This window comes from Python bivittatus, unplaced genomic scaffold (assembly GCF_059951505.1).
Source record: "Python bivittatus isolate LINGU-HERP-01145 unplaced genomic scaffold, Pbiv_v1 ctg000200_np1212, whole genome shotgun sequence".
Classification (NCBI taxonomy): domain Eukaryota; kingdom Metazoa; phylum Chordata; class Lepidosauria; order Squamata; family Pythonidae; genus Python; species Python bivittatus.
The window spans coordinates 20391025-20415000 of record NW_028277040.1 but is presented as its reverse complement, the minus strand read 5'-3'; the positions used below and the strand labels follow the sequence as shown (position 1 = coordinate 20415000).

The 23976-nt window shown below is 40.1% G+C and overlaps 1 protein-coding gene across 8 annotated transcripts in view; it reads right to left on the bottom strand.

Annotated features, from left to right (window-relative positions):
* Positions 1 to 20597: 20597 nt before the first annotated feature.
* Positions 20598 to 23976, bottom strand: part of LNPK (lunapark, ER junction formation factor) — a 63589-nt gene continuing 60210 nt past the window's right edge. For 7 of the 8 annotated variants that reach the window (XM_088135778.1, XM_088135781.1, XM_088135779.1 and 4 more), the window contains exon 13: positions 20598 to 21554. In XM_088135778.1, the coding sequence (XP_087991904.1) occupies positions 21364 to 21554 (191 nt within the window). In that variant the 3' untranslated portion in view covers positions 20598 to 21363. The remainder of the gene's footprint in view (positions 21555 to 23976) is intronic. The other variant, XM_088135784.1, reaches the window with a different exon arrangement.

Genomic DNA, 23976 nt, shown 5'->3' with positions numbered 1-23976 from the left:
TGGGGAGCAGTCTTAGGACTGAATAAATCTTTCAATCTCCATTTGTGGACTTGTTGAGACAGAAACCCCATCATGACCTTTCTTCTCAATCTGGCTTCCCCCCTCCCATCTTTTTCTTTGTTTTTGGGAGGTGGGGGAGAGGGTCTGTTGATTTAAGACAGAAAGCATTCAACCACCACTAAATAAAGCAAATCATTTAGGGCTAGCAACAGTATGCAATTAAATACTGGAGAGTTTGGGGACTTCTCAAAGGCCTTTGGTTGGCCACTGTGAGAATCAGAATGCTGGGCTAGATGGATCTTTGGCATATTCTAATCACATTCTTCTTAAAAGCATGCTGTGATATGTTAAGAGAATCACTATAGTACAGTAGATATAGTTTGAATCTGGGAGATGACAGTTCACATCCCTTGTTACCCATGATCAGGGGGTCATTATAGATTAATTATTCTTTCATTTTTACTGGCCTTATTGAATTGCCTTGAAGATAAGATGATCAGAATGAATAAAGAAATCCGTTGTCTTAAAAAGTGCAGAGATTTTCAAGTGTCTCTCCAACATTTTCAACACTCATTCTTTGGGCTGATTGTTTAGTGAGCTAGAGAATGATATCTGCAATAACTTTTTTGGTAGTGTTGATGGTGGTCGATAATGCAGCCTCCTTCCTGCAAAGGCAGCTTGCTTTCCTGCATCCAGGACTGAGCTAGAATGTACAGAAACTGTAGGTAGATGCAGATTCAACCACCGTAAGAGACAAAAGACTTACATAATAAATAAAAGAGCTCAGCTGTTGCACCTTTCCTGGAACTCAGCACACAGCCCTGACTCACACATTACATCAGTGTTTCTCAGTCTTGGCAACTTTAAGATGTGTGGACTTCAACTCCCAGAATTCCCCACCCAGCATGCTGGCTGGGGAATTCTGGGAGTTGAAGTTCACACATCTTAAAGTTGCCAAGGCTGAGAAACACTGCATTACACAATAGACTCACAGAATATTATTTCTCTTTTTCCTTCTCTCTCTTTTGTTCAGTGAAAATGACTAGGCAGGCAGAAGAGTGGATGAGATCGTGGCAGCACGACATGTCCATGGAGTGATCAAGAGTTGTGCTTAGATCAAGGGAGACTTTACCTTATGGAGAGACAATGTGCATACCCACTATATGCAAGTCAACACAATGATTCCGACTGCACATGCTAATTGTATACACAGCGCCCAAAGTATAGAATATACTTATAGAGTTCAGGAGCAGAAACTTCCATTGTGACCTTACATTCTCCTAGCCAGCTTAGCCCGTTTCAGATGGTATTAGGCCCATCATTTTCACCCTGCAAAAAGGCAATCATTCATTTTTATGGAAGGAAGCAAAACACTCATAGGAATTCAACTGTGGTAAAGGCCAATCACATCTCTCTAACATTAAATGACTCATTCCTTACTTATAGAGACCCTCCAGGATGGTGGCTGGGTGCACATGTATATGCATTACGTCCGCTTTTCATCCTATTCTACGTGGGGCCAGAATGGGCATTTGGGTCATTAACAAAATCTTTGTATTTTGGTAGCATTTAAAGTGTTCAAAGTCTTTCTATATGGTTTATTTTTACCATAAATTTATATTTACAGTACATTTTAAAAACATAATAAATAATTTTTCAGTAATCCTTTCAACTGTGTTGAATTAATTGCTTTAATGTTACTATATATCTCTGTCCCATTTGTACATCTGGGTGCAGGTGGGGGGTACTGAAGGTAGAAAATATCTATAAGTACCATCTTGGCAGCAGTGAGATTTGAACCAGAGACTTTGCAGATCCCCACTCAGTTATTTTAAGCGGCACCCAAACTGTCTTTGCTCCCATTCTCAAAATGGCTACCATGCAGAAGGCTTCCCATTAATATAGGGGAGCAGCCAATGACAAAAGACTCTCCAGAAGGCAAACTAGTGAGAATGCTTTTTATACCTCCCTTTAGTTTCCCAGGATGCTCTTTTCAACCTCCACTTTTCTAAGCAAGCAGGAATTGTCTGCCCTGGCTGGATCTGTCATTCCAAATCTGTCTTTCTTCTTTGCAACATAGCTTTCAAGCAGTGCTTTTCACTCCAAAGTATTCAAGGAAAAAACAGTAGTAACAAAGGTGCACTGTTAGAAGTTGGCCAAGGGTTTTTTTGGATGACATATCTCTAACACCTTCCCATTCATTAAGCCAGGATATCAAGTAACCAGGACCAGAATTCTAGTGTGAAGAGCCTGGCTAGAGAAAGTCTTCAGAAGGACAAGTGAGATGTTCTTAGGAGGCTGCAGTCCAGAAAAACAGAAAAGTAAGAGAAATTGAGGTTCAATAATCTTACTAGATAATGGAAATTGCTGAGATTAGATGAGACCACCACTACTGTATTAAATTACTTCATGTACTGTTTGTCCCAGTAAACTATTTAGCCTCTTCCTGCTTTATTGCTAATCTTACTTACCTAGCCTTTTTTAATTCCAGCAAATATAATGAGTATTATAAAATGCATCAGTAACTCCGTGCCTCTCTTAAGTCTTTGTCCTGCTGCTCTTACTTCCCATTGACTTACCATTCAGGCAAAATTCTTAAATCACCTTAAAAATGCAAAATATTGTTGAATCAGCCAACCCTCTTGGAATTGGTTTACTTATTGCTTTCCCAGATTCTTTGCATCTTTCCCTCTCACTGGGGCTGGAGGATACCTCTTGATCTGAACTTTAAAATCTTTAGCTCTAGATTCCATTTAGCCTGGATCCTGAGTGTGTCTGCCTTACGTACACTGGCACAGGAGATAGAGGGATTTGGAATATATCATAGAATAGGTCATGCTTATGGGAGACAGAACAATTGGTTATGGAATTCTGCATGACCTTAGTTAACAGGACGTAGCAAGCGTCTTGATGATTTCATGAATACATCCATGTAGTTTTCTTTGCAACATTTAAGAAGTGGTTTGCCATTGCCTTCTTCCAGCATGTTCTTTTTATTTCCCAGTCTCACCTAATAGCACTGCAAAAATTTGAAAATTATCATTCCAGCTCAAGTCAGTGGTATAGGAGTCTCAGTGTTTGATCAGGACCAGAGGAAAAAACCACCTTTTTAAGCCCTGAAATCATTCTCAGTGTGCTGACAAATTTTGCTGGGACAACTGCAGAACTTGAAGCACTGTTTCTTGCCCATTTCTGGTAGGAAATCCACCAAAACCAGAGCAAAAAGTAGGTTTAATCCACTTGTTTTTTTAAAAGTACATGAAGTAAAACATCATCCTAACCAAAATGCCAACTCTGCCTATGTCTGCAAAGCAGCCCTACTCTCTTTGAATCATCACTGTAGCCACTGCTGCTCTACTACTCCCCAAAAAAGTTTAACGCAGCCTCCACCCTTTAAAAAGATGCTCATTCATATCAAAATTCCTCCTCAATATTTTGACTGACCTTGATATTTTAACCTAATCTATTTCACAGGAGATCCTGTCCTTGTTTGTCCAGGACTCTTTCGGCGGGGGCTGGAGGGGGGGGGGGCAAGAGAGAACATCCAAGTATAATCATATAAATATTTATTTAGAAGTAAATTCTATTCTGTTCAGTGGATCTTATTTCAAGTAAACTAACCTAGGACTGAGACAGAATTTAGCTCCAGATTAATTTTTTTATGGAAGATAGTTTTAAAAAAATGTGCATTTTTGAACATATGCAGAATAGTTTCCCACCAGCAGCAAGGAAAAGGAATTAGTTCATATATGCCTGAGATGAAGAAGTTTCTTGACTTCTCCAGTAGCCTGATCACAGATATTTCTGATTTTGTAAAGCAATGTTGCTGGTTCGTAATCTGCAGATGAAAGTTAAACACGTATCTATCTTCAGTCCAACTCACAGCAATAAATAATGTGCCTCAATGAGCATCAAGCCATTCTGCACAGAGAATCACAATTTTTCCCTCCTGATTCCTCACTCTTGACCTTTACAGAGACTTCTATTATTTCCATTCAATAGTCTTATAAGAATCAGGGAGACATTTATTATAACGTTGATAGATACAGAAACATATTCCACCCAACACTCTCTCTTATACAGTGGGCTGATTTTATTACTGAAAATGTATCAGCCCAATACTCAGTGAATAAAGAAAACAGGAAAAGCACCTTTTATGCAACTGTGCTAACACTCAGGACCAAAAACTAGGAGTAGATACCATCACCCTACCAGGTGGCTACCAACAGCCTGGGGCCTGGGGAAGACCAGTGTTGATCTAAAGCCAGAGGAGGCTACAGGGGCGTGGTCAAAAAAGTAAAGATGGTGGCCACAGCTCCAGAAACAATCGTGCTCCACTTCTCATGGGACAAATATGAAAAGGGGTGGACTTAAGGTTGTGCAGTTGTGACTACCATCTTTACTTTTTTGACCACCCCCCTGTGGACACCCTGCCTGTCTAAAATGGCAGATTTGGCCATTGGAAGCTCTCTGTGCTGGCTAACCCGATTTTCTTTTGTTCAGAAAAAAACTTGAATTCCCCACAGTAATTCTGGAGCTGTTAGGTAGCACCACTTTTATTATTATTATTATATTATATTATATTATATTATATTATATTATATTATATTATATTATATTAATGTTATAAGAGTGAGGGAGAATTTTAAAATTATTATTATTTTGCAAGGCAAAAAAATCATAAAAAAAAAACAAAACAAAAATAAATCACTAACAATACATGATTTTTTTTAAAAAAAAAGTAGTAAAACCAAAGAGTATATCTGGGGGAAAATGTTAATTGAGTGTAATATAATCAAGTTTATATTTATCCTTGAGTTTATATATGTAAACTCAAGGATAAATATAAACCTTTTAAGCATCCATATCCAGTATCTCTGAGCAACATAATGCTTGAACAAAGGGACTCTTTGAAGACAAAACATCTGGGCAGAGGCAATGGCAAATCACTTCTCTGCTGTTGCCATGAAAGCTACATGCATGGATCACCAGATCAGATTGAAGGAGCCTTTCCCTTTACTGTTTGCTATAGTCAAATATTGATAGGTAGTGCCAGACCAAGAATGCAGCTCCCTATAGCAGAACTCAAATGGTTGATCCCCCCGTCCCAAAGGAGGATTTGAAAGGGCTCGCTGCTCAGTTCAGACGTCAATTCCCACTTGCCATCTGTACCTATCTGACATCACCACCCCCACCCCCTCACCCACCAGTGCTGACTGCTTAAAAAAACACAGGCCAGCCCTGCAACTTCAAAGCAAACATGGCAGCCACCTCCTTCAGAATATTGGCTCAGCCATCTGGGCCTTCTAACTGCCCAGTTAGTTAGTGGACACCCAGCACTTAGAACAGCCATTCCAGTCAGGGCACCCTCTAGAGCAGTGTTTCCCAACTTTGGCCATTCCGAGGTGTGTGGACTTCCAATCCCAGAATTCCACAGCCAGCATGGTTACTGATGAGAATTCTGGGAGCTGAAGTCCACATACCTGAAGGTCATCATGGTTGGCAACCACTGCTCTAGATGTTTGAACTTCCAAACCCACAATACTCCAGTCACTATAGCCATTGCTGAGAATTCTGGAAATGGAAGTCCACATAACTGGAAGGCATTATTTTAATATGTATTGCAAGACTACCAATTCAGTAAAGATGAAGAATCTTTAGAAGGGAAATATCTTGAAGGATATTTTAAGTTGCCCATCATCAATGTGCAGGTGAACAAGAGCTGGACGAGCCACAAGATCAAATGGCTATGTCCTCCCCATTAAAGGAGATATATTTCTATTAAAATTATAATACCTTTTCTGTATTTATATATTACATACAAATTAGCATATGCAGAATTTTATGCTAATTTCTCTTTTTTTTGGCAATGGGTAAGTAGCAATTGTATCAATAAGCCCCTCCAGGGGGGAAATGATGGACAGTATATTTCAGCCAGGGTTGTCTCATCTGCCCATTAAGAACTCTTATATCAACTCATTATGGAACATACTTTGAAAACCTACTGGATTAGACCATGATAACAACAACAACAACAACTTTATTTCCTTGGAGCTTATACTGTAACTAAAAGTGTTACAAGAAATGAATCATCTCTTTCTGTTCAGTCTACTTATTCTTTGGAAATTCTGCAAGTTTAGTAAGCCAGTTTGCTGAGCCTCTTTCTCCCAAAGCCAACAAACAACAACCTGACTCTAATTTGACAAAAAGAGAAGCACAACTTCAGCTGAGTTAGCTTGCAGATGTTATTTGCACCATTTATTTATGAAAAATAACTAGAAAATCTTTTTAAAACATCATTCCAACTGGGACAAATAGAAATGTGACATGCTTGGCAAGGCTGTCTATTTTACTTACGCTGCTTCACTGTTTCATATTCTGAGCAAACGGAGAGGCCATTTTCCTGCCAGAGTTCAGGAGGGCATATTGTTTCATTTCTTCAGAAAATTGTTTCTCAGGATTTCAATCTTTTAGCCAGATATGACAAAACATAATATCAAGAACACTTATGCTTCTTATCAGTTCTGTTTTCAAACATAAATCGTCAATCAGTATATATTTAAGTCAGGTAGCCAAGAGGCCTCAGTGAAAACAGATAAATTGTTTCCAGATATTTTAACAAAACTGCACCACTTCCCATTTTATTCAGTGCGAAATGTTTCAACAACAGTAACTTACAAAAGTTGTAGACATTTCTCTGGTATTGATGGACTTATTCGGAAAGCGCTGCATTTTATACATTTCTCAGCTTATAGGTTGATCTTGGGCACGGGGCCTGCGTGCAAGACAAGGGTCACACTCGATGCAACATTAATTGGATGTAAACTATTTGCAAATCCTGTGTAGAAAAGTGCTAGGAAAACTAGAGATCATTTCACAGATATGCCAGTACTCTATGAATACCTTTCTTTATGGTAAATAGTTTGCTAGGATGCGTGGGTGGTCACACAAAGCCCAGCCACATCACACACATTCCATATCCATTCTTTAGATGGGCAGCAGTCAGTCCAGGGATCAGCAGAGTTCCTAGATGATATTCCATTTGGGGCATGCTGAAAGGAAGATCCATATCAGTATGATAGTTAATACAGGTACGGTTGACAGAGCTGTATCTACGACTAATTCGCAACTAAGGACACAATGTACTAAGATCCGTTACCTTGCTTCTCCTTTGTTATGGAAAGAGTGACCATCCACTCTTATCCATTTCTGTGTGACCTTCATAGCAAGGGTTCTCAATCTATCTTCTTTGAGGGTACAACAAATGGTCCATAAAGCAAGTGCCAAAATATTTTTTTGTAATGTGCCAAATGTTGGAAGTTCACCAAGTTTTACACAAACATCACAAAATCAAACATTGCAAGATTTTATGTTAGGACGCATATCTCTCTAGAGATTTAGTGATCTCACCATTATTTGGATATAATTTGGGGGTTCCACAGATGCCATGTGGTGGAGGCACGTATGCCATGGCACCTGTAGGTACTGCCTTACCAAGCTTTTGATGATGGTATAGCTTACGTAAGCTTTTGATGATGGTATAGTGGTCTGCATAAAATAAGAGGATGGGAAGTATTGCCTCTGAGTACTTATTTGGAGCAATGGTGGCATTCTATTACCAGCCTATGTCTCCAGTTCGTTTGTTTGTTTTTACTATTTCTTTCCATCTCCAAGGGACAGATGGGTACTAGTAATAATGTGCTGACATCACAGGAGGAGACAGGGGCAGAAAATGTATCCCCTTTTAAACATTTCTCTTGTTTTAAGTTCAAGTTTGGAAAAGAGTAAAATGGATGCATCAGGTCTGTTGACTATGCATCAGGTCTACAGTAAACTATTGTTTAGTTCAAAGCAAAAGCATTATTATAAATTGGCAGTTGGCTGCCAAATTACAGCAAAACAGTTTGGGCTTCAGAGATGACCAAAAAAAAAGTGTGTGTTGTGGGGGGGAGTCTGGGAGTTGCTTGCAGCTCATGAGCCACAGATTGCCCAATGAGAAATTAGAACTGATTTCATTGCACAGGTGGAGCCCAAGTGATCAGGCACAACTTATTTATTGCAGTTATTTATATGCCCCTTTTCAGGAAAACATTCCTCCCAAAGTCACTTTCAAGTTGTATAATTGTGTGATCACATAAATGTCTCATAAAATCACAAGGACTGTTCCAGCCATTTTGCTTTTCTGTTTCTATACAGTACAGCTGAATCTCTACTAACTGGGGATTGAAATTTTTGTTTCAGTTCCTTTGAATTCTTGAAGGTGTATGGAGGAATTAGGCTGTGGTTTCCTGGCACTTCCTGATCTGGGCCATCAGAATCACAGATGCTGGCTATGCTATTGCCTGCTTTCTGATTACTGTGCTAACGTGACCCTGGGAGGACACCACCTTAGGAAAGGTGAGACCATTGACTTTGGCATAGGATTCTGCAGTGGTTTCTGCCTTGTGGGGATCAGTCTTCAGCTGGTACTGATATTTTAGTATATCTTGACATTTGAAGGATTACTCTGGAACAGCTGATCAGATAGAGAGATGGGCTCTTTGTCCAGCAAGATAGGCATCCACTTTCCACCTGATGGTTTGGGAAAGCTGTGGCAGCTTAATTAAGGAACTTTGTGGGAGGTTATCAACAAAAAGTTCAGTGGTAACCTTGGCACAAAGCTTGGTGAAAACGGTGGTGGCTTTGGTATGAGACTAATTTTTTTTTAAGTTATTGATCTTGTGGGTGGACATAAGATAGCCCTTCTCCAGGTGATTAAGGGCTGGAGAATAAAATGTGGACAATGTCACTGAGCTGAAGAACTATATATTGGCAGTAAGACTAGCTGCACTGTCTACCTGTTGGCTTGAGAGAACAATGATGACTTAGCTAAGAAGCTTCAGAGAGTCTTCAAAAGAGATCCCAGTTCAGCCTTCTTCCCAAGCTTTATGCTGATTTCAGTGGACAGACAGATGAATGCTATGGCACAAAGATAGTGATAGAAAATTTGCAATTAATCGCTTGTATTTCCCCATGTTCCTTTCTTAGCCAATAATGTATCACACAGCAAGACCAACACTTTGAGGGGACTTACTGGGGAAATTCAATGGGCAGGAATGATCATTCCTAACTTCCTCCCTTGGTCAAATTCCTCAGCCAGAACTCATATGTATTTCTCTTCTCCTGAGTCAACCATAGTTAATTGTAATGGTGGGACCATAGCTTTGTGTGCTAAAAAAATCTCTCATTCAATCCTGGCAGCATCAATCAACAAAAAATAGCTGGTGTTTAGAGAGAACTTTACACAAGATTCTGGAAAGATACTTTGAGTCAAATAATTTGACCTAGTGGGTAACATCAGAACAGGACTTTGGGGCTCAATTTCAGATCTAAACCAGCGTTTTTGAAACCTGGAAACTTTAAGATGTGTAGACTTCAACTCCCATGTTGGCTGGGCAATTTTGGGAGTTGAAGTGGACACATGTTAAAATTGCCAAGTTTGAAAAACACTAGTCTAAACTGATTAGAACTGGCTTACTTTGTGTTCAAGGAAGAGAATGAATGTTTTTATTGTCTAAAGAAGGGGCAAGAACCAGTAAGAGAAGCTTGATTGTGGAACCAATTACTCAAAGATTCACCGGATGTGTTTAAGCAGAGGACAGATAGCCATCTGGCAGAGATGCATATTGTTTCATCTGGATTCCTGCACTGACCATGGGGCTGTATTCAGTCCACTAATGTCATACAGACATGAACCCTCAAGAATAACCAATCCAAAGGTTCTTCAATAACTGCAAATCGTAAAAGATTTTTCTGAAGCCTCCCACTCTCCCAATGGCTAAGCGCCAGCCTCAGTCCCTTGGGTATTTGATTGAAGCCTCAGTCTCTGGACAGGCACTGTCTGACCCAGTTACCAAGCACAGATTATTCCCCTATCCCATCACAGTTAATGCCAGGGTAAAGCCTTGGTGTCAGCTGTTTACCAGCAAAAGTTAAAGCTGTACCAAGTCATTGAAGAATTTATGTTCTTGCTGTGTTGGAAAGTTCGTGGAACAGAATTTCATAGAGGAATGATATGACAGCAGTTGTCTGAACTAGATAGAATTCTTGTTGTTTTAAGTATTTGTGGGAATGGAGGATGATTTATTTCAGGTATCAAGGCACATTTTGTAACAATGAAGATGTGCCCGGTTTTTGCATTTTCATTACTTACAAAACTGATACATCTTTTTCTCTTGAGAGGATTCCTCCATACCCACACATGCACACACGCCTCTTTTTGGAAATAATTGCTTGCAAGATGAGAGCTAACACACAATCTCAACGTGTAGCAAAGGTAATTGCAGCACTTACAGCTCCTGTCATCTTGATGTATTACTGAGTATCAAAGGTCACTGTTTTGTAGTCATACGTTATCAAATTTGAAAGAGCAATATTTGATTCTGATCAGCCTTTAAACTGTCCACAACATACATGAAACAAATAGAGGGCTCTCCAATTTTAAGTCATGGGCCAGGATGGGGGAGAGATAATCCAATGTGTCGGAAGTGGAAGGGTCAACGAGGCGACTCAGAGGGCTTAGATGTCAGTGCTGTGGCTCTAATACAATGCATTGCAGTGATCACAAGCTAAAGTGGCTATACTAATGAAAATAAAAACCCCTGAAAAATGACATGGGGCTGTGCCTAGTGGACAATAATGCAGAAATAAGGACATAAATCACTATTTAGAGACAATAAGCCTATAATAGCTCACCTGAAATGTTTATATCTTCTACTGATAAGCTATCTTAGGACAAAAGTCTACAGTTTTCCAATTTTGTACTCGTGTCCAAAGATGCAATTCTGCACATAAAATGAAGTAATCCTGACTCACAATCCACCCTCCCTGTTACAACTTAACAGTCCTTTTCCATCTTGATCCCAGAGAATAGTTTATTGCCCATGCCATGATTCAACAGGCTTGCCTATAGATAAACCAGGCTTATCAGGATTTATTGAAGGCCAAAGAACTTCTGTTTTCTATCCTAGGTTGCCCAATTGCAGAACGCAATGGTGATCATAAAGATGACTGGTGGGGGTTATTTATTTATTTATTTATAATTTAAAGTGCTTATCTTTCCAATAAATTCCAAGAGTCCTATCTTCAAGTTGGTGTGTATATAATCAATAATAAAAATAACAACAGCAATAATAATGGAATCAGCAGTAGCAACAGTAGGAATGTGTCCATGTAATCTGAAGGAGTCAATGAATGAAAGGCTGGGTTTCTTTAAAAGCTGGACAGGTTAACCATGTAAATGGAGATATAAGGGGATTCAGCTCCTTAAACAGAGGACTAGTTGGTCTCAATTAATGATTAAGAGGCTCATAATTAAATGGGATGGATCAACTTCAGAAGAATAGCTGTTTCTGGCAATAAATTGGTCAGGAGGTCACAATCAGCTCCAGAACAGCAGCTACTCCTGAATGGATGATAAAGATGAACAATACCATTCCATGCTGTGGAAGGGGATATGAATATTCCTTGGAACTCCTTTGTGGATGCTCCAACTGCAGGATAATATTTCATTGGTGCACTTGATTCATAAGTCTCCCACTTGTGGTTCAAGTTGTCTCCTTTCAGAAGTATTTGGGCATCATGAGAAAACCTGGACGGTGCAACTCTTCCCTATGTAAGGAGTGGCTGATTTCTAGGAATGATGTCTCTTGCCTGGGGGCAAAGCCAAACATGTTATCATTATCTCAAAAGCATGGGTCTTTTGCAAGGCCCTCTGCTGTGAAGCAGTTCAGTCTTCTACAATTGGGAACTCTCCAACCAAGTATAATTTCTTCAACTGCTATAATGGATTATTCTGTCTCCGGGTTATAGTTTCTACTAGTGTTTCTCTACCTGCAGTCCTCCAGATATTATGCCAATTCCCATAATTCTCAGACAGCATAACAATGGCCATAATTATGTAAAGGCAAAGAGGGGCATTACTGTTCAATGAATTTGCAGCAAATTGTGAATCCTAGATATATTAGCATGAGAGTAAAAGTCTAATTCAGGTTAGCAGAACTTACTTCTTTTGGGTATAGGAATAATTATACTGATTGAAAGGGACAAAGGAAAGCCATGTAATAAAACAGAATTAGGGAGAACAGCTTTTTTTATATATAAGTGTGTCATTATAAGCCTGTGGCCATATAGTACAGCAATTCTATATTAATGTGTTACAAGTATAAGATTATATGTGTGACTTAGCTTCGCCTCAAATCTTTCTCTTCCAAGTCTTCCTCTTTATGCTATAGGCAAAACACCTGTTACTTGATCACCCACATGAAACGTGTGGGCTTCAGCTAGCTACTGTTAGGCAGATCTGTGACACCTCTTCCATTTGAAGAGCAGCTGGCAAGGCTCAGATGTGACAACTCCTGGAAACAGAATGATTGGAAGCTTTTTTGGACCATATTGCTACTGGCAGTGATTTGCCCAGGTGGCAGCACTTCTCATCCCAAGAAGCTAAGCTTAATACTTGGTTGAGAGACCACCAGGACATCCCAGGGATGTAGGGTAGATTAGTTGAAAAAGTTTCTTAGAAAAAGACAATGGCAAACTACCTTCTGTTGACCCCCCCGCCCAAAAATACCCACCCCTAGATTCCTGTTCCATGAAGTGTCCTGGTATCAAGCTTGATGCAAGGGAATTTTTATCTTTTACCACTCCTAGAATGACAATCATTTGGTTGAAAGATGGAATGCTAATGAATATTAAAAAGAAACAAACATTGGTACCAAAGTCTTTCCTTGCCTGTCCCCATGTAATGTCAACTGAGAATAAGATTTCAAGCATCTAATGAAATGGACTCTGTTCTACAAAATCTTACACTGTAGTAAAACTTAATTTTTAATGTACAACAATACTCATCACTAAATGTGTTACAACACACTAAATGGCTACTCATTGTCAACATTTAGCGTTTATTCATGTGAACTGCACCAGTGCACGCATGCAACACAATTGAGTTAATCTGATCTTTCTATTAATCTCTGGATGTACTCCAACTTTTAATAAACCTACAGAAATAAATGATGATCACTCATGAGCCAAAATAACACTGAAATACAAATTTTTCATTATTTTTTTTTAATTGACAAACTATGCACAACCCATAGTCATTCATCTTGGGTCAGAACCTGGAGATAGGTGGGGTCATTATGACCACAGCATAATCATGGGTATCCAGTTTCATTGCTATCATGCTTTTAATTAACTAGGCAGTTGGAAACTAAATTGACGACAATTCCAAAAATTCTCTACCAGCATGCCCATTGGGTTTTTTAAAATTTCATTTCATTTTATGAGATGTTAGATAGATGATAGATAGATGATAAATAGATAGATGATAGATTGATAGTAGGTGGGTGGGTGGATGGATGGATGGATGGATGGATGGATGGATGGATAGAGGGAGGGAGGGAGGGAGGGAGGGAGGGAGGACATGCCTTTCTAATTTTTAATACTGAAATACAGACATTCAGTGAGCAAGTAGATGACTATAGAGCTGCCCAGTTCATTTAACACCACAGTTTGCAAAAGAAAAACTCCCAAAGATAGTACTGGTCTCTGCAAATAAAGAGCTCTCTGCCATAACCGCTCTGAAGGTAATGGAGAGACTTCAAAATATTACAAATCACAATAAGGTTTTAAAGGATAATAACCTATGTTCCTGGTTACAGCCTGAAGAATGAAGGAATGTTGGAATTAAAACCAAATTCCATAACTTGTAACTTGAAGAGTACGAGATTAAGCACCACACAGAAATAAAAAAGTAGTGCAAATTCCTGACCATACATATTTTCCTGTGTCAGCCCTGCTATGTAGACCAAACCAAGAAATCAACTCCACAAGAAGGCTCAAACTACTTTTATTAATATTGGCTATAGTAACAGAATCTTGCAAGTCTGGCTGTAGTTTACTTCGCCACCTCCACCTCCCACCCTTATCCTCATGGGAATTAGGAAAGTGTCACATGCACATACCTCCTTCTTGTTCTCAGCCATGTTTTCCCCCTTGTTTTGCTTAGCTATGGAAATTCTGATGCCGATGACCGTCATAACTTGAGGACTACCTGTATTTATTTACACTGAGTTAATGTTGGAGACACAAGGACAGTGTACCTTCATATTTTAGAAATCAGGAAGTGGCTATCTGTAATCCTTAAAATTCATTAACTTCAAGTGGAAGGGAATCCTCAAGTGGAAGGATCTGGCCTGTCTCTGTCAAGATCCTCCTCCATACTCTCTACATCCTGCTTCAGTTACCTGGGCTTCCCCAGCTTCTTGGGAGATTCCAACCATTCATTTGAGGCTGTGGAGAGCTGGAAACCCCATTCCTTACCAGAGGTTGATATTTGTTCCATATTGGTTTGTTACTGGCCAAGCTGAGGTGAAATTTCATGTTAAAAATCTAATGCTCCTTGATTCCTGGGAGCCTGCCTTGTTGTCATGCTAACTTCTACTCGAATAAAGCCTCCATAGCTCCTGGGTGTTTCTGGTGTACGGGAAGTGAGGAGTCTTTTGCTCATAGTAGAAGCAAAGGCTGAGATTCTCCCTCCCAGAATGGACGTTCTAAATTGCATTTCACTATTCTTATTATTGGATAACAATTCTAACATGCAGCTTGATCCAACTTGTCCCTTGGCAAGAGTGCAATGGGAACTAAATTATGTGTTCTTGAGGTTAATTAAGGAGGGAGAGAGAGAGAAGCAAAACAAGAATTCTGTTTCCTTTGTGCCATAATCCTCCAGTGTTGCATCCAGTGTCCATCTGTACAGAAGAGATTCTCTCTGCCTCTTGTAGCTCCCCAAACCTGCTCCAGAGAGGTCGAGGGGATACTGGAGGTGCTGGTAGGAGGAGAGGAATGGTGAGTTCCAACATGCAAGAATTCTACCATGATAATAGCAGACAGTTTATACATTGGATGAGAGGCAAAAGCTTCTTTATACCATGCTTTTCAAGAGGCTTCCAATTAGCCTCCCTCTTTTTTTCTGATTTCGCCTTTCTTTCCTGTTGTCCTTCCTTCTCTGCCCTGTTTTCTCTCAGTTTCTGCTGCTCATTCCTTTCTTTGTTCCAGAGTATCAGCATTCATGAACTGTTGGTGAAGATCATACCTACTGCTATTGTACTGGGTGCATAAAGCTTAAAATAAACTTTGCTATGATCATGAAATGTTTCATATAATCAGTATAAGGAGGACTATAGATGAGGACCTGAGTTGTAATGCCACTGAACTTGTCATTTCATTCAAACGATGTTTGCTCAAAGTGCCACTATGATTCCAATGATTTTCATCTCTGGCAGAACATCTCAAACATCCCATGCTTTGTTTCCTTTCTTTACCTGCTGAGGCCGAACTCTAAATTTAGATAGTATGATGACATCCCATACTCAGTTCTGGCTTGCCCATGCAATTGGAGGTGTGACAACCACTTGATGAGGCAAAGATTTCTCTGTATGATGAGCTGCGTGAGTGTGGAACCCATTGGCATGGATTCTAATGTTCCAATGAGTCAAAACTGCAGAAAGAGTAGAGCTGATTTATGAGTGAACCAATATGAATAGTACTGATCTGCCCAATCATTAGAAATTGCTATATATAAATAGCATTCCAGGTGAAATAATTTCCAATTTATTTCAAGTGATAGTATGTGGGAATTAAAAGCAGGGCATTATGCCAATTATAGATCAACAACTGTTGGTGTGACCCATTTTTGACTAGCTCATCTATTCATGCTCACAAATCATCACACACAACCATGGCAGCACATTTGCTTATTCTGGCCCATGGGATATCTTTCAGGGACATTTACACTATAGCTCCCCAAATTCCCAGCCAGCATGGAAATCTGAGAATTATAGCTGTAACACAGTTGAAAGCCACAGGTTGAGGGAGGAAGAAGTTGAGGAAAAGGAAAAGAAATGTAACTGTAGACGGTCACAGGGTAGGGAGAATCAAAAAGAGAATCACCTGTCTGGTTCACACGACACATTTAACTAGGTCAGTTATAGATCTGCCTACGTATATAATATGTTAAGCAAGGTTTGTTCATGTATTCTGTGGCTTTGCTTGCTTCTGCATTGACTGGAGGAATACCCCTTTCTATAAACCGGAAACACCCAGAAGCTATGGAAGCATTATTAAAGTGGTAGTTAGCATGACAGCAAGACAGACTCTGGGGTATCAAGTAGCATTAGATCTTTAACATGAAATCTCATCTCAGTGTTCTCCTACAGCTTGTCCAAAAATAAACCAACATGGAACAGATACAAACTTCTGCTTAGCATAAGGCTTTTATAATAGCTCCAACATTTTCATGCACTGTAACTATAAAAAAAGGTTTGCTTTCAAATATAATGATGTTCCACTTCAAAGATAAGCCATTTTAAGTAAAATTTATTTTAAGGGGAAAAGCATGAATATGACATTCTACTGAAATGCAATTCATGTTTGCTAAACTTTGGCTGGATGACGTCTATCTGCTTGAAAACAATCATAAGACAGACATGAAAATACAGTTGTACATTGCCAAAATGTTACTTAGGATCATATACAATATGACATGACTTAAAATATCTATTGACATATATTAAAAAGGGAATCAATATGATTTAGAGAGAAATATGCATACATTTTTCACTATTGAAGTAAGCATCTTGTTTCTTCCCCAGGTGTTCAGCTATCCAACATGGTGCCTTTCCCGAGATGTTGTACATATCACTCCAATTCTGCATAGCTAAATATAGAATGGGAATGATGGCATTTCTTGTCCACACGATGAAAGGTGTTGTATTGGAGAGACCTGCTCAGAGAAACCATAAAAAGAGCTTTCAACACAAATATAAGGGAGCAGCTGTTCCTATCTTCTCTTCCCTGATTCAACTAAGGTTGCTTCTCAAACTAGAACTGTCAGCCTCTTTTAATGCAAATTTGGGGTAGGCTACTCATAATATTTAAGTCAATATATGCTTATATGATTATAGAAAAGGTGTTGATTGTGTTGATCATATCAAGCCTTGGAATGTGCTGAGAAAAATGGGAATCCCAGAACATTTCATTGTCCTCATCCAAAATCTATACACAGGTCAGGAAGCCACAGTATGGACAGAACATGGTGAAACAGACTGGCTCCATGTTGGCAAAGGAGTGAGACAAGGTTTTATACTTTCCCCTTATTTATTCAACCTATATGCTGAATATACATAAACTGAAGGAAGCTGGATTGGTGGAGATGAATGTGTTTTAACAATTGGAAACTTCAGTGACCTCTGCTATGCTGATGACACTACTCGGCTAGCTGAAAGTGCAAATGATTTGCAAACTTTAGTAATAAAAGTTAAGGTGCATAGTGAAAAAATGGCACTAAGATTAAATATAAAGAGGACTAAATTAATGACAACAGCTACAGCCACCAACCTTAGAACTGACAATGAAGAGATTGAAGTGGTGGGTAGCTTCTCCCTTTTAGGATCAACTATCAACAACTAAAGAAACAGCAGTCAAGAAGTATGTCACAGGCTAGCATAGAAAAAGTAATGACACTTTTGAATGTTGGTGTTGGAGAAGACTCCTAAGAATACCACGGATAGCCAAGAAAACAAATAAATGGATTATCAAACGAATCAACCCAAATGACCAGACTCAAATTATCATACACATTATGGACACATTATGTGAAAACGTAGCTCTCTTGAGAAGTCTATAATAATTGGAAAGGTGGAAAGAAAGGGAAGAACAGGATGCAAGGTGGATGGACAGCAGTGATGAGTGCAACATTGAAAAACCTGAAGTAATCAATCACCAGCAATATTGCTTAGATGATTACAGGGTTTTGCTCTTTGAAGCCAACTAGGGTAAAATCAAACCTTGTTCCATATTAGTGTCATCAGAAACATCATTTAGAATTGTTCTGCTCAGAACAAGTATGGTCACACTGGACCACCTTTTAACTTTATGAATGGTTAGAATTATCCATGCACACTACATCAAACATCCTTTGGTTCACCTCTTTTTTAATTCTTTATGTTCCTTGAGGGGGAGGGAGGGAGACTTCAACTGATTCATTTTTTTCAGCATTATTACTATTATTATAGTGCACTGTTTCATTTGACAAATGGAAACAAAATATAGCAAGGAGTCCTATGGATTAAAGGAATTAATTAATTAATAATTCATTACATGGGATTTCACTTGACAAAAGAAAATATAGGAAAGAATTCTATGGATTAAAACTTTTCAGAGCGACTCTTTGCTACTCATAGAACAGGAAGGAAGGGAGACGCAGATCTCATGCCACTTGGAAAGATTCTTTTGCTGCTTACAGAATTGCTCCTCCTCCTGTTACTGGTACATATTTAGCTTGAACAGATGTACAGAATATTTAAGTAACCCAAGCCCTCTTTAGAGATCATACAAGCTGAGAAAATCACTTTCTCTACTTCATTTTATGGGGATATTTTAAAAATGGTTTTTACTAAGCCAATTACACTGTCCTCTTCTTTCCATGGTTTGTACCCACCCAATGGATTTGGGTTTGGGTGAATACATGAAACTTTTAAAACATCTGATGCGCCTTCTGGTGTTTTATGCTAAGCAGAATTATCAAACACAAAGCTGATGCAGCTTGTTCTGAGCAGAACAATTCTAAATGATGTTTCTGATGACACTAATATGGAACAAGGTTTGATTTTACCCTAGGTGGCTTCAAAGAGCAAAACACAGCAGTGAGCAGGCCGGAAGTGAGGGGACAAATGGCTAATAGAATGGGCAAGATGCAATAAACAAGCTCCAAAGGTATACAGACTACCATGTAAAGCCACCTAGAAACTAGTGAGTAGGCAAATAAATATTAGGGTTTAGCGGATTATGAAGTATTTGTCCTCTTTCAGCTTTTCTGAATGTTTGCATAACTTTACCACTGAATTTCATCAGAGCTCCATCTGAGTTTGATATAGAATGAGTGCTATCATTAAATACTTGTGAATTAGAACCCTGTGTTGATCTATCGCAACTCACCCTGGAATCTGCCAGCAGATCTCAATCTATTTTCTGCCTAACCCTGGCCTAAACATAGCAACATTTTTAAGGAAAACCTACTTTTACATTGAACATATTTACTGATGGAAAAGTTATTTATTCAGAAGTATTCAAATTTTATTTGGGAGGGGGGAGTGAAAACTCCTGGTTATAGGACACTACAAGATATGCCACAGGCCCTTGTCCTGGACCCAGCTTGCTGAACTTTGGGAAGCCCTGGTCTCTGAATGCTGTTGGTAAATGCTACCTTGTTATTGTACAATAAGGCCACATCTATCCATGACATGGTGATGGATGAGTGTGTGGACCTGATATGTATTACTGAGACCTGGCTCAGCAGCAATGGGAAACATATCCCTGTTGGAAAGCTGCCCAGCTGAGTTTCAGGTCCTACAGCAGTACAATAAGGTCAGGGAAGAGAAGTCACTGTGACTGTGTGGGAGACTCTGAATGACAAGGAACACTGCTTGGGAGGTGACTAGATATGTGCAACTGTGCATGAAATTGGGCTACCCAGACAAGCTAGGACTGCTGGTGTACTGACTATGTAGCTGCCTAGCAGCGGCCCCCCACAAGCTCCTAGATTGGAGTCTGGAGTTCCTGAGGTTTTTAATCTTGGGTGACTTCAACTTCAATAACCTGGAGGAAGGGTCCAGTGGAGCCCATGGCCTTTATGACAAATAGCAACCCTGAGTCATGTAGGATAGCACATTAGATCTGGCCTTTACTTCAGAATAGACATGATTTGTTCTGTAGATAGAAGTCATTAGCATCAGTCCTCTGCTGAGTCAATCACGAACTTGTCAAACTATGGCATGCAGATACTCTAAACTTCTGCATTAGCAGAGTACTAATTAGAATAGTCCACCCCAGACACCTAATGGATCCAGGTTTCCAAAGGGCGCTTGGGAATTTCCTTGGCAATTTGGCAGGCAATTCTATCCTGTGCCTGGTTAATCTCTGAAACATGGAGGCGACTAAAGATTACACCAGCAAGGTCTCCTCCCAGTCACCAACCCCAAAAGTTTACCAAAGAGCTGAGGGAGATGAAGCGACTGAAAAGACCCCTAATGACAGCAGGAGAAAACCAAAAATGGATGTGACTAAAAGTTGGTTAAGAGCCTACACAGTGGTGAGAAAAGCCTACACAGCAGTAGTGATTCTTCTTAGCACTTACTGTGTCCACAGATTAGCTCCTGGTGGCCCTGTTCAGAACTACCCAGTCCCTTTTACAATACTTGGATGGGGCAAACCATGTGCAGGAATGCCAGATGAAATTGCAGGTTTCTTCACAGATAGTTGTTTGTATCCACTCTGGTTTGGATGCTAGTTGAGCATAACCTATGGTGGTGAATGAGGTGGTATTGTGATACAATCTGGAATTCTTTTGACCTTGAGGAATCTAAGTAAATAATTACCTATTAATAAAAGTACGTACAAGAATGTGAAGTGACTCAGTTCTATCAACATTTTCATATACTAGTTTTACATTCAAGAATACGTAATGAAATGATTAAAATAAGAGATCCAGTTTAGAGAATATGCTTCAAAAAAAACCCCTTAATGCTATATAGTCTTTATTTGCTTTTAACAAAATACACAAAATTCACTTATCTTCATTATTGTACAAGTATAAATAACGCTCAGTATTCAAGTACAATCAAGTGCTGAAATTCCTACACTTCATGTAAACACAAACTAGCTTTCTATTTCATATGCTGCCTTTAGTTCATTCGCTGTGCCCAGAGCCCCCAACAGGGGACATCATATTCTAGCCTGCCCTCTTTAACCGCATTCTTTCAAGGAAAAATATGAAGAGTGGCAAAGTCTAAGTTGCAATGACACAAATGTACTGCTTATGGTACAGTGAATATCCAAGCACCCTTTCTCCTGTAAACATCTGGATATTTAAATTGATTTAGTTCAGTTTAATAGCTAAATATTTTCAGGAAAAAAAATCCTAAGTTTACTAAAGCAAAACTTACACATCTTTTTAGTTATTTACATCACTCTTTGCTCAAAGACCAAATAATACTATAGTTCAGATCACTTATATGGAAAATACCCATTAAGCATGTTTACATTTCTTTATAAGAATGCAAAAAAAAAAAAAATCAGTGTTTGAGTTAGACTTCAACTAACTAGCCCAGTCTGAAATGCTTTAGCTCACCCACTCACTCCCAAACACACTATTGCAATACAATCTGCACAGCTTTTAACATTCAGTGGAGTGGCAGTCTAGCTCAGAATCAGTCCTTGAAAAAGTAACTTCTAAAAAAAAAAATGTAGCTAAAAACAATGAGGCACTTATTCTCCCTCAGAAGGTTCTTCTCTTTGGTCATCTGGAGGAGGGAGGGAGGTTGCAGGCGCGGTTTCTGTTTCTTTTGCTGGTTGCTCTCTCTCTGCAGATTCAAACGTCTCATCATCTTGTTTGACTGTTAAAGCCTTGGTATTTTCCTGGTCTGTCTCAGTCAATGGGGGAGCTTCTTCTGAAGGTCCTACAAGACACACATTTTAATTACACAAATTGTATTTATTTATATATTCATTGCAAATGCCTCTAATTCATTTCAATCATACAACTCCAAGCAGTTTACAGCACAACATGCAATACCTATAATACACTACAGTTAGTCCTTGAGTTACAACCATTTATTCAAAGTTATGACAGCACTGAATGAATAGTACTTATGCCCGCTCCCCGATGTTACAGCCATTGCAGAGCCCCTTCAGTCACGTGATCAAAATTTGGGCACTTAGCAGCCCATCCGCACTTACGACCGAACCTCAGGGGCACTTCAACTCCCCCCACCCACCCACTCCCCCCCCCATCTCTGCCCTTTAGGCCGCCCTGCACAGCAGTGCTCCTCAGTAGCAGCAGTGGGGCTGGGGCCAAAGAGGAGGCCTGGGATCTTCAGCAGTCTCAGCTGGCTGCCACCGTCCCCAGGCCTCTACTTCAGTCCCAGTGCCACCACCAAGGAGTGCTGTCTCAAACCCCGCGCTGAGGCCAGCCACCCCAGCACCACAGCCCTATCTTCCCCCACCGCCTTGGACTCCGCAGGCCCTGCCATGCCCAGCTTACCTTTGCCATCTTCTTCCTGCTGCTGACAAGGCGTGCCCACCCTGGCCCTACACGAGGCAGCTGCTGGCTGTGCCAGACCTTCTTCCCAAGGTTATTCAGGCCGTTCTTGCAATGGTTCAGAAGACTTCTGAGGCCTTCTAAAACCTCGCAAGAAGGCCATGCCCATCGTTCTCCAAATTGCGTGGGGCATTCTTGGAAGGCCTCAGAAGTTTTCCGAAAGCTTTGCAAAGCATTGCGAGAACAGCATGTGCAATTTGAAGAAAGACGAGTGCAAGCAGACTTGGGAAGAAGGCCTGGTGCAGTCAGCAGCTGCCTCGCATAGGGCCAGGCTGGGCGCACCTCGTCAGCAACAGAAGGAAGATGGCAAAGGACAGCTGGGTGCGACAGGGCCAGCAAGCACAGCACAGTGCAAGGCAGCCAAAAGAGCAGAGATGGGGGTAGACAGGCGGGGGGTAATTGAAAAGGAGGCAATCCCTTATCTTATTGAGGCTTGGGGCTGGGAGGGACCAAGTTGGGAGTGGCTTGGATCAGAGTGGGTCCTCACCTAATGATTGGTGGCATTCAGTTAACAATGGCAACGGGGAGTGCCGGGATTGCCATCGCTAAGTGATACAGTCGCGTGACGCTGTGCTTTACAACCGCATCACTTAGAGACAGAAATTCCAGTCCCAATTACCGTCGCAACTCAAGGACTACCTGTACACTAAATTAAAAAGTATTAGACATATCAGGAATAATCACACTATCAACATAGATTGAACATCACCATCACCATTACAACATAAAAGCCCAATATAACACCAATCAGCCTAAATTATGTGACTGTCAAGTTGTTTGAAAATTCTTTTTCAAAGCAGTGGGGGTTTTTTAAGCGTTATTTACTGGCCACAATATCACTGTGTTAGTGATACTGGAACTGAGGCTTAGAAAAGAACTGCAGAAGAGAGCTTAAAACCAAAGGACAGAATTCTGCTTTTTATTGTCCTTAAATGTAATGGGAACAATAAAAGAAAAGCAGCTGCCAAACTGGCTGGCATCACCTTTTGCTGCTTTCAGCTGCCTATGAAGTATTTGTATCCTCTTTAGAGTCCTCCAGCCTGGCCTAGTGTGGGAGAAGGTACTTCCCATTTTCTCCTGCAGAACTAATCCTTTTGTGAAGCTGTGTCGTCTTCCTGAGCAGGGCTGGATAAATTATGCTAATTAAACGACAGAGGACAGTATCAGCCAAATTGAGGTTCCGTTGCACTGAAATTCTCCCGGAGCCCTTAATGCCCTCCTGCAGGTGCTGTTCCCTGCAGCTGAACATACACAGGCAACATTCCATCACAGGCTAGGTAATTATAGTCACTGCAGAATTAGCAAGAGAAAACCCAGAGAATGGGAAGGTTTATTAGTTTGATGGGCAAAATAATGTCTGCGCTAAATCAGGAGGGCACAGACCCATCCTATGCCAACTGGACGTGTTTGAGAAGCTCGTCACCGATGGAGCGGAGGGCCATAACCCCTTCCACTGTTGCTTCCCAGGAATAGTATATAAAGGCAAGTTGCCTCTGATTCAGGAGGTAGTTAACGGCCATCAATTGCAGTAGCCGGTCACAGCCTGTCTACAAATCCATCTAGTTCCTTTTCAAAGCATCCACATTGCAATTTCTACAACAACTGGCAGTGAATTCCAGTTTAATTATGTGCTGTGTGGAAAAGTATTGCCTTTGATCATTCAATGCATTTAGTTACAATAGGTAAACTTGAATTCCAATAGTGCAAAGAGGGAAAAGCACATTCTATCTGTGCCATGCATGATTTTACATACTTCTATCATGTTGTCTCTTACCCTCCTT